The 12,483-nt window shown below is 34.7% G+C and overlaps 1 protein-coding gene across 1 annotated transcript in view; it reads right to left on the bottom strand.

Annotated features, from left to right (window-relative positions):
• Positions 1-12,483, bottom strand: part of LOC102804022 (insulin-degrading enzyme-like) — a 204,765-nt gene that overhangs the window by 62,031 nt on the left and 130,251 nt on the right. The window contains exons 9-10 of the mRNA XM_085504132.1: positions 9,420-9,509; positions 739-904 (exon numbers count right to left, since the gene is read on the bottom strand). Coding sequence (XP_085360258.1) covers positions 739-904; positions 9,420-9,509 — 256 coding nt within the window. The remainder of the gene's footprint in view (positions 1-738; positions 905-9,419; positions 9,510-12,483) is intronic.

The following is a 12,483-nucleotide window of genomic DNA, read 5'->3' as shown; positions in this document are numbered from 1 at the left end:
CGTTTGGATATAGCGTCACGGTTGCTACAGAAACCGATCTAGTCTCTCAGGACTCAACTCGTGGTTATCAAAACAATGTCTGAAATTACAAACTAGCTTGGAGAACATCATACAGAAAGTAAAATTTGTTCATGTTAGATAACTGCGCGCGACATAAAGCTTTAATTATGATTTTGGTAATACATAATTACCAATATATTAATAATACCACAACACAAATTTTGGATCTATGAGAAGCTTGCTACTCTCTGAAATATTTACAATAAATAGCTTTAATGGCTATTGAAGAAATGGACATTCCAAAAATTCACATATCCTTGCCTTATTACAGGATCAGAGGGAAACCAGAAAATTTGGGCACTTCTCTTCTACAAAAGACCAGAGGGACTCTGTGCAAAGTATAAACATGGTATAAAACCAGACATTAAATGAGAAACCATGTGCTGTTTTGGTGTTGTGTAAACAGCAGACCAATTAGCTAAAGAGAAATTAATTTGCATATGCATGTCACTATTCTTTGTACTAACTTGGAACAAAAATCAGTCAAGGTATGTTATAAAGAACTTGGCTGCCGTTGATCATTGTAAATCAAATAAGAAAACAAACTGACGTATATAAGCATTACGTGTTAATATCAAGCTTGACAAAATCAGCCAGACACATGAGAAATGGTGGATGACATCAACGTTAGTCAAACAACGAAATGAACAAATTGATGATGATTTGCTATTAACTTACCAAGTCCTTCTTCAGTTAGATCAACGTTGATGATAAAGAACATAAAGCCCTTTGCACCATCTTTCTGGCCTCCACATAGCGTGTTGACCCAGCCTTTACTTTTCAATTCCGATAGTAAACTGCCTGGACCCTCATGTCCAATTAAATGACCAAGATAGTGGCCAGGCTGAAAGCAATATAAATGGCTATTGTCAATGTGTTTTATTGCAGGAAACACTTAACCAGCGTAAACTGCTGTATGGTTTTGTGGCTGTGGGAATTCGGTTTGAATAAATCGCCACGTTTAATAAATCTCCACAGAACATACAGCAGACTCAAATGATCGAGTTCAAAAGAAAGTCGTAATGACTTCTTTATTCATGGGTAGAACGCTGAACATTTCAACCAGTAATTACATCAGTAGTACAAACTTCTGTATTAAAACTGTGACTGCCCTTGATGAGAGGCAAATAGGTGAATAACTTGAAAAACTATGAACTAAATTCAAATGTGGACTCCATTGATGACCGCCATATCCATAGAGAGAAGGAATCATGGGTAACACTGCATAATAATTAGCATGTTTGAGGTCGATTCCATTGCTCATAGGGGGTAACTCTTAATGTACGAACACATGTAAACGATCTAACAGTGAAATAATAGGGTAATTTCCTCAGTTAATAGGGAAATATGAATAAACTAGAATAATCTAAACTGTTTATAAAGATAACACTAGATGAATAAATCTATCTAAAAGTAGAAATGTATTGATACATATTCTTATGCATTTAATTAATTAACAAACAAACACACATGTTGACCTGTGCCCCGACAGGTTTAGATGATAACACATTTCCTGTTAAATTTTTGAAAGTTTTCTTTATGCTCGTCATATTAAAGCGTAGAGGTTGTCACGAGCTTGTCCTTAAAACTTGAGTCCCAAGTGTCATATACAACAGATTGTTTATTTACATCAAATTCGAACACGTATTGCGTGACGACCCCCTCCGGTTTAAGGCATAGCAAAGAAAAATATACGATCACAAGTGAAAGTAAAATAAATTAAGGTGTATGTCTATGTTATTGCACTTGCTAAAATTGTTTAAAAGTATGTTTGAGAAAATGCAGGTCTGAAGAAGGGAATTACCATACTACTCACGAATATGAATGCTTGTTGCCATGGTGCCCTACAATAAATCTTTACATGGGGCTTACAATGTTAACATATGTGTAATGACCGAATTTGAGATTCTGGGATAGGGAATACAGCAATTGCAACTCTTTGCAATTGTATTGTTAGTTCTGCACTGAAGTCGCTATTAGACCCTTTGTACAAGTCAAGCGCCCTATTGTGTTGAATAATATGGTGAAGGCAATGTCCTCAAATTTGCAGTTTTAATAAATATCAGTTCAAAATAATGCATTGAATACAATTTAACGTTTGTCATGCCTCGAATTTAAATTCACATGGGAGGGGTGTCAAACAGTGGTGATCTATCTGCAGAGGGGATAGTTTGTCAGTTTATTAGTGTAAAACGTCCATATCCTCATAACCATATCTGAGAGGTGGAAGGTAATCTCAGATATGCGAAAGGCGCTTGCTCGTTTTAGTTTCAAAAAACAAGATAGCTGCCAGTCGGCCATTTTAAATCAATCACTAAACCACTGCATGTGCATATGTCACACATATAAAGTACGTACTAGGCACATGCAAAGAATGAACGGAATCGGCCCAAAGGATTCTGAAATATGACTCTGGACGGATGGACGGTCAGAGGACATGTATCGTAACATGTATAATCTATGTACCAAATTTGAATGAAAACTGACAAAGCATGTTCAAAATACAACATTTTCAAAAACAAGATGGCTGCCAGTTGGCCATTTTGAATCGAATCGCTAAACCACTGCATGTGCATTTGTCCCACATAAAGTATTGGCACATGCCAAGACTGAGCGGAATCGATCCAAAGGATTCCCCATTTTTGAACTTCGTTTGAACAGGGACTAATAAGTTTATTACTCTGTAATAATATTTTGTGTACTGTAAAATGACTAATTTTCACTGGGTTTAAATTTCGCTGATTTACCATTTCGGGGATATTCAGTGGGTTTTAAATTCACGGTTTTATCATTTAGATAATGTGGTCTATGCTAAATTTTACATATTCACTGGGTTTTAATTTAGCGCATTTTCCAGTCAGCGAAATAAGCAAAATTAAAACCCAGTGAATATGTAAAATTTAGCATAGAACACATTATCTAAATGATAAAACCGTGAATTTAAAACCCATACTGAGCTTGGTGTAGGTAATTCTCAGCACTATTCTGTATACTATGCATGGTGGTAAAATTGTCTATTGCAATCCATGCATTTCACTTAGATGATCAGAATTAGTTATGTGCTCTCACTGGCTTGCTAGTTAGGTTTTTTTTGATGAACACTTCCAACTCAAGTGAATAGCATTTTCCAAAACTGTAAAATCTAATATATGAAATTCATGTGACATATCTCAATATTCAATGCCAAGTTTTTCATCAAAATTTAATCTGAGAAATGATTCAAGTCTTTAATGCAACTTAAAAATTACACAACAAATAAGCAAGATACAAAGCAAGATGCTGACAAAGGAATGCAGATCTGAATCATTCAAAACAAGTCATTGTCAATGACACGTCCCCGTTCCGTTCATATTTGAGTGACATATACATTCAAAGCAGATCATGACCGAAATGCACCTGCATATGTACAACACATTGTACTAAATCTGAACAAAATCCATCCATGCATGACTGAGATCTGGTTCCGGAATTGTGAAAATACATGATTTTAATGCATTTTCGGTCTTAAAATGGCCATCATTCAGCTATTGTTAAGCGGATCATGAAACAAATGCACATATCTATTTGTGACATGATGCACCATGTGTGTGTGAAGTTTGAACTTGATCAATCCAGACATGTCTTGGATACGGATCCAGAACTGAATTCTTTAAAATGGCCGCCAGTCGGCCATTTCGAACTTGATCCGGAAAAAAAAAAGACGTGCATCAAGGTCCTATTATGTTTAATGTAAGTACCAAATTTGAATGAAATCCGTCCATGCATAACTGAGATCCGGGTTCGGAATGGTGAAAATGTGTGATGTCAATGCATTTTCGGCCTTAAAGCGGCCGCCATTTGGCTATCGTTAATGGGATCATGAAACAAATGCACATACATATTTGTGACATGATGTACCTTGTGTGTGTGAAGTTTGAACTTGATCAATCCAGACATGTCTCGGATACGGATCCAGAACTGAATTCTTTAAAACAAAATGGCCGCGAGTCGGCCATTTCGAACTTGATCCGAAAAAAAAAATGACGTGCATCAAGGTCCTATTATGTTTAATGTATGTACCAAATTTGAACGAAATCCGTCCATGCATAACTGAGATCCGGGTCCGGAATGGCGAAAATGTGCGATTTTGATGCATTTTCGCCCTTAAAATGGCCGCTATTCGGCTATCGTTAATCGGATCATGAAAAAAATGCATGTGCATATGTCCCATATAATGTGTGATGTATGAGTGAAGTTTGAACATAATTGGTCCATGCATGTTCGAGATACAGGTGATCACGGACGGACGCACGGACGGATGGACGGACGGACGGACGCACACAGGGCAAAACATAAGTCCCCGTTTTCGGACTCCGTCCGAACGGGGACTAACAAGCCATGCATGGCACAGTCCCCGTTAGTTATCAAATTTAAGATATATAGTTTTGTTTATAGTAATATAGCTGGAATATAACCATGTCAGGAATATGATTTTTTAACATTAAAATGATTGACATTTGTATCTGATCGTCAAAAAAGTACTTGTCCATATTGAGAGATATTGCTCTGGAACAGAATTCAAAATCAGCCATTTTGAATACATGTATATATATAACATGATGTATAACGAATATATAAAATTTAAATATAATAAGAGATATGGCTCTAGAAGCCCAATCTTTAAAACAAAATGGCTGCCAGTCAGCCATTTTGAATCCAATCTGAATCAAAGAAAGCTTAGAAAGAACTCCCATGCGCTGAGAGTATTGGAGACACATTAAAAATAATTCGAAATTACTTGTACTTGTACTTGATTGAGATAGTGATGGAAAAGCTTGAAACTAATAATGCAAATCAGAAAGTTAATATGAACAGATTTGAATGTAAAACTAATGAGGTCTGCGCAATGTAACAGACCATCTATGTACCAAGTTTTATTGAAATGTGATTGGAACCAAAAAAAAACTATGAATTATTATGCCAATTAGGGAATTAATATAAACAGATTTTCACCCCAAACTAATCAGGTTTGTACATTGTCCTAGAGCATCTTTGTACTAAGTTTCATTGAAATGGAATCATTAGTAATTTAGATATCAGTGTAATAGCTTAAAAGTTGTTAATTATGCAAATTAGTAATTAATATGTACAGATTTTAACCCACAATTATCCATGTACAACGTTTCATTGAAATGTGATGATTAGTACTTGAGAAGTCAGTGGAAAAAACAAAAAATGACTAATCATTATGCAAATTAGATAATTAGTAATTAGGTAATTTTTACCAAAAACTGATCAAAACCTAGCATTAGTTTAGAGCATCTATGTACCAAGTTTCATCAAAATCTAATGTATGGTTATTGAGATATCAGTGGAACAGACAAGCACACACATACACACACACACACATACATACAGACACGCTAATTGCAAAGACTTCCATTTTGTGCTTCGCACATGGGAGTGAAAAATAAAATGACGAGCATCAGGAACCCATAATATCTAATGTATGTACCAAGTTTGAACGAAATCCACCCATAAATGCTTGATATTTGATGATTTTTTAGCACAAAAATGACCACCATTCGGCCATTTTGAATAGGATAGTCAAACCAATATATCTGTCTATCTATGACATGATGTATAATGAATATTTAAAATTTGAACATAATCAGTGAAAGCAAGTCAGAGATATGGCACGAGAACCACATTCATTAATACAAAATGGCCGCCAGTCCGCCATTTTTAATCTTATCTGAAAAACTAAATTATTTGCAGCAAGATCCCATAATGTCTAATATATATACCAAGTTTGAACAAAATCCATCTGTAAACAGCCGAGAAATGGTTGATTTTTAGGATTTTTTAGCACAAAAATGACCGCTATTCAGCCATCTTGAATCAGATCATAAAACAAAATGATGTGCATCAAGGTCCTATAATGTCTAATGTATATACCAAGTTTGAACAAAATCCATTTGTAAACAGCCGAGAAATCCTTGATTTTGATGCTTTTTAGCACGAAAATGGCCGCCATTCGGCCATCCTGAATCAGATCGTGAAACAAATTGACGTGCATATGTATAATATCATGTATGATGTATGTGTGAAGTTTGATTGTGATTGGTCCAGGCATTTCTAAGATACAGGTCCAGACACACACACAGACGCATGCACACACGCATGCACACACGCACGCACACACGGAGGTCAAAACATAAGTCACCGTTTTCGGACTGCGTCCGAGCGGGGACTAATTAATGAAACACTTTAAGACGTGTGAATGAGTCTTTTCTTGTTCAATAATAAACAAAACTGAAATGAGCCAAATGAAAAAATGTGATAACACATCACTTAACTTTCAGTCTCTACAGATACCCAGAGAGGATGTGAAATCAAAGAAGACTTAGAAAGAACTCCTTGTATTGAATATTGATTGTTGAAGAACAATTAAAGTTAATTTAAGATTAGTCTTTCAAACAAGAAGCTTGGCAACCAATATTTGTCTGCTACTGTAAAAAGGTTAATTATTCACTGGGTTTTAATTTTGTTTATTTCGCTGACTGGAAAATGCACTAAATTAAAACCCAGTGAATATGTAAAATTTAGCAAAAAACACATTATCTAAATGATAAAACTGTGAATTTAAAACCCACTGAATATGCCTGACATGGTAAATCAACACAATTTTAACCCAGTGAAAATTAGTAATTTTATAGTATTTAAGATTGCACATGAAAACTAAGTAAACCATATTATCAAAATTTATAAAATAGAAAATACCTCTGTGAAAAATTCCATTTAAATCTGATTTTTTTAGAAATCAGAAATAATCAATTAGATAATTAATTATGTATGTTTTTCAACATAAAACTAATCCTGTCTGTGGATCACTCCAATGAACCAAATAAATTATTACGCAAGTTAATCAATTATTATGCATACATTTAGGTATGTGTATTGTTCCAGGGTGCACATGTACCAAGTTTCATTATAATGAATAATTCCCTCCATTACCTGGTAGATAATTATTATGGATATATATAAACCCAAAACAAATTAGACCATTGCATTGTTTATATATAAGTACCAAGATTCATTGAAATAAGATGATTGAGTGCTTGAGATATTGATGGAAAAGCTGAAAATTTGATAATTATGCAAATTAGGTTATTAATATGCAAATATTATTAACCTAAAATCTGTGCATTGTCCTATTACATCTATGTACAAAGTTTCATTGAAATGTGGTGATTAGTACTAGTGATATCAGTTGAAAATGTCAAAAATTGACTAATCGGTATGCAAATTAGGTAGTTAATATGCAAGGATTTTTACCTAAAACTTATTTCACTTATTTCCCCCTGTTCGTAACTGTGCATGTCTGGACAGTCTTGCGCATACAGGCATGTTGACTAGTAGGACCCTTGTCATTAGGTGTCAGAGATATGGCTCAGAATCATCATTCTTCGAAAAACAAAATGTCCACCTATCGGCCATTTTGAATCTGATTTGAAAAACAAAATGACTTGCATCTAGCTCTCATTATGTTCAATGTATACACAAAGTTTGAATGAAATTTCCCCAATGCAGTACCAAGATCATCTGAACATCTGAAAAATTATATAACCATAATATTGCTTTTGTTAATGGCAGGATCCAAGTTGTGAGCGTCGGTTGTTGGGTGATTGGCATTCGCCACACAAACCTAAACCACTGACCCTCAACACCGTGAGATGCCTAGACAAACACCAGAATGCTGTGTTGTGACTTTGAAATGGATTGCGAACCTCCAATAAAGAAAACATGATCTTTAAGTTTAAATTGTGACCAGCTAGATGAGATTGAGGGATTCAAGAACCAAAAAAATGCAAAAAACTACGAGCCACAGGCAAAAATGCATGCCACCAATAACAACCGGTGTCCCGTAGCTGACAAAATTGCAGTGAAATTACACCCGAGTTATTTCCATTTGTTTCAAAGAACACAGGTCAATGCAGAATTCCACAACGATATATAGAATTGTAATTCTCCACTATGGGTAAGATTTGTGCCGAGTGTACACCAACCACTGTATTAGAGCGACGGCGTACACAGTCTTTCTTTCGGCCGGAGTTGAGAAAAGGCATATCATGTACGTGTCACATAAGATGCGAGAATCCGATCTTACATTATCAAACAACGATAAAACTTGTCAGTCATACTGTCAAAACATCTGGTTATACCAAAGATGTATCCAGGTCTGTTGTTACATGATACACCACACAACCACGTACCGTCACGCCTCAAACTTTGGTCGAGCCAAGTACCGCTGAACATCAAATATCCACAGTTACAAGTAGTATGATGAGTCCCAAAACTTGTTTATTTCACTAATGTACTTTCAATTGGCAAATTGTACAAAAACCGGAATGAAAACGTGGAAAAATCATTGTTTTAACGATCCAAACTGTACTTAACCCTGTATTTCAAATGGCGTTGACACAGTCAGTAAAAGGTCAAGAAAGTCATCTTTTATTATGCTAATTTTTGTGTTTATGCTATTCAATTTGAATTGTGTTGCGTATGTAATTTTTGTATGCATTCAGTGTACAACTACATACTATTCTTATAAATATTCATGTTCAAGGGCCATAATCATGATCTTATAGTAGATGCCAGTAAACTATTTTTTTTACTAGTTTTATCGAATTGTCAATATATATTATAATATATACTGGTATAATATAATAGCTTGATATTGCACAATTCACTCCATATATGCACTCGCCTACGGCTCGTGCATTGTGCAATATCTTGTGGTATACCCGCCTTCGGCGGGGGGTTATTGCTTAAATATATTAGTGCATTTTGAATGTGAACAATCCAGGCATGCTTAAAATACAGAAGTGGACAAATGGATTAATGGATTGATGTTCTTGGATGTTGTTAGAACATGGATTAACAACAATATTATAAACATGTTTAAATAACAAGTCGATCACTGTCAGTTTGTTTGTATTTTGTTAAATTTGCATTTGAGGACACATAAGAGAGAAAGAGTAAAAAAAACTGCCCAGGTGCACTGGCATGTGTAAAGATGAAAATCGTCCAGCAGAAGACGCACCAGCTGTAGATGAACCACAACAATCTGCAGTGTGATCCAGTGTTTGTATAATGTTGTTGCCTGGCAGTATTTTCAGCTAGGTCTTAAAAATTATGACCTCCACAGTTTACATGTAACATTCTACACATGGTGACATTGACATGCTTACTCTACAATAAATTCTGTTCACCCAAAGTTTAACTGGGTTGGGTTGATTCCCCCGATAGTGATACAACCACTGTTTAATCAGTGCTAAAAACTGACCAACTTACTAATAGGAAAGTTGATATCTTACCTTAGAGTCATAGTATGGGTTGATGTCTGGAATAGGAAAGGTGACGTTAAGATTTCTGATATCTTTCACAGGAACTACATCGCATCGTAACTAACAAGAAAAAACAATGCATGATAAGGATAGATACTGAAAAAATTACAAAATAATTGAGATCAGACATATTAAATAAAAGTTCTCTTTGATAATTAATTGTTAAATATACTGATTAGCTGATTAAGGATAGTAGAGGATCAAGTACCTGGCGCGAAAGCAATGGTCACATTATGAACGCGAGTCAGACTGAGTTTAATGCGACAAAGGATATATTGACAGTGAAGACGCCCCCAAAACTAGAAAAACTTAGCATGTTGGCTGAAAAACTTTGCAACCAAGTTTGTGGTTATCACATTCTTCTGATTCGAGCCAGGAAGTTGAAACTGATAGTGTCAAGGGGTCCTTTAGATTTGTGGAACTCGACATTCTTAATAAAAAAATATAAGGAACTGTTGGGGTGAGCTCTCCGCGTTTGGTGTGACAGTGGTAAGCTACAGATAGAAGAGTTGTCAAGGCAAGGATAGGGGTCTCATTTCATATTCACTTGTTTGAATCTAGAATGCAGCCCCAAACTAATCGTCTGTTTCCCCCAAACAAGAAAACCCGTTTCAAGCGGGCGATAGGGAAAGGTCACCAAGAATTGATTAAATTTGCCTCATATTCGGGTTTACCCAATGATTTCCTATAATCTAGTATTCTACTGATAACTGAAAACTTCCATTGACCCGAGTCCAAAATTTCATAGTACACAAGTGCAACCAAACTACATGTATGTCTCATACATGTATACATGCTCAAGAAACTGCATTCATAAATCTGAGTAAACCTTGATGTACATGTACCTTTAATAACAATTTGACTTCTTTGTTAATTCAGGTCTTTGTATATTACCAGGACCTGGGTTTATTTCAGTATCACCACTATAATTCCCATCAAAATCTAGCCCTGACACCCCTATTAGGTAACTTTTGATGAAAATCATGAAAAAGACCCACTTAGGATTTTCAAATCTGGAAAAAAAATTTATGCTTATTCGGCAGAGACTTATTCATCAACCTGCCAAGTTTCATTGATATCTGCTGCAGAATTTCCGAGAAAATGTTAGAGATGTCACAGGCGGAAACCAGAAATAAGAAACTATACTCCTCTTTTCAGGCTGTGCCTGAAACGGCGACTAACAAACTTAAAATTAAAAGATGCCAAAAACTAAAACAAAAATTTGACTCAACAGACAAAGAAGAAAATTCTAGAATGTGATCAGTGAGTATACAAGGAAAAAACAAAACAACACAGCTAATATACCATATGATGAATGGGTCAACTATTTCTAAGGTATAAAGTAAATTTAACAACAACACAGCTTTAGGAAGTATTTAGATAGAGTTACAAGCAGAGGAATGCAAAAAAAAACTGAATACAAGGCTGAATATCATATCAAGAAGTGAAACTAGCTGTTAAAAATCTGAAAACAAAGAAATGAGCCGACATGGACAGTATACCATCCGAAATACACTATACAAATTATTCAACATTATATTACCCAGAAATAAATATCAAGACTGAGTATCATCACCACCTACCTCATCACACCTATACACAAGAAAGGTGACATTCACAATTATAGGGGGATTTCAACTAACAGTGTTGTTGGAAAACTCTTTTCAATGTTTCTGAATAATCACTTAACATGTTGCCTTGAAGAAAACAATTACATTCATGAATATAAAGCTTGATTCAGTAAAAATCATAGAACAGTAGATATGCTGACACTACCCATATTAATTAAACAAGCAGCCTTGTCGGCTGAGATAGCTCCACTGTTAGATATGCACATTTCAATTAAAGAACAGAAGATATCATGAGAAAATGAACAATATGTATAGTATCAAAGCAAGGGGACTTGCTGTTTTCAACAAGAATTCGAAAATATCACTTTTCACCAAAAATGACAAAAAATATTCATTAAAATTAGATAATTGTAGATACATATGTATCATCACAAAATGAACAAATCTTACAAATTCACCTGTATATGTAATATCAAAGCAATCAGACATGTGGTTTTTAACAAGAAGTCAACAAAAATTACAAAAATATTCACTAAAATTAGAGAATTAAAGATATCATTACAAAATGAACAAATGTGAGAGAGGTCTACATTTAGTACCTATATGTATAATATCAAAGCAATTGGACCTGTTGTTTTCAAAAAGATGAAAATACCACTTTTTAGCAAAAATGACAAAAATATTTACCAAAATTAGAGAATTAAAGAAATCATCACAAAATGAACAAATCTGAGCGCGGTCCACATGTAGTACCTAAATATGTAAAATCAAAGCAATTAGACTTTTTACCAAAAATGACAAAAATATTCATCAAAATCAGAGAATTGAAAATATCATCATGAAATGATGATGAGGTCTACCCAAGGTACACCAAGTATCAAAGCATTCAGGCTTGTAGTTTTCAAGAAGAAGTCGAAAAAGTAAAATATTGACACGGATGACGCCGAACGCCAACGGACATTCACTCATATGATATGCTCGACGGCGCAGCTAAAAATACCAATCAAAAACAAAAAATATATACAAGCTTTATTGATCTAAAAAAAAAGCTTTGATTCAATATGGAGAGAAGGACTTTTTCTAAAACTTTTACAAAAAAAAATATATCTGGGAACTTTTACAAAACAATTACAAATATGTACAAAAAAATGTCATTCTGCATGAAAATAGATGATAAAGTATCACCTAAATTCAGGATAGAGGAAGGCGTGAAACAAGGCTGCCCACTAAGTCCTACATTATTTAGTTTATTTAATGACTTGATGAAAGAACTAAATAAAATATGTACTGAAAAACACCACCTAGCATTCTGTAGACACCTATTAAATGTAAACAAGAAGACCAGAAACATTGGTACAAGGATAGAACTCTGACGATTACCGTCGATTGTCAAAATACAACTCCAAGCAAGTCAGCTTGATGTACTAATGAACAAACAGAAATATTCTTAGAAAAACTGTTGA

Source organism: Saccoglossus kowalevskii, chromosome 10, assembly GCF_978046115.1.
Source record: "Saccoglossus kowalevskii chromosome 10, keSacKowa6.1, whole genome shotgun sequence".
Lineage (NCBI taxonomy): Eukaryota > Metazoa > Hemichordata > Enteropneusta > Harrimaniidae > Saccoglossus > Saccoglossus kowalevskii.
This window is presented reverse-complemented; position numbering and strand designations above follow the sequence as displayed.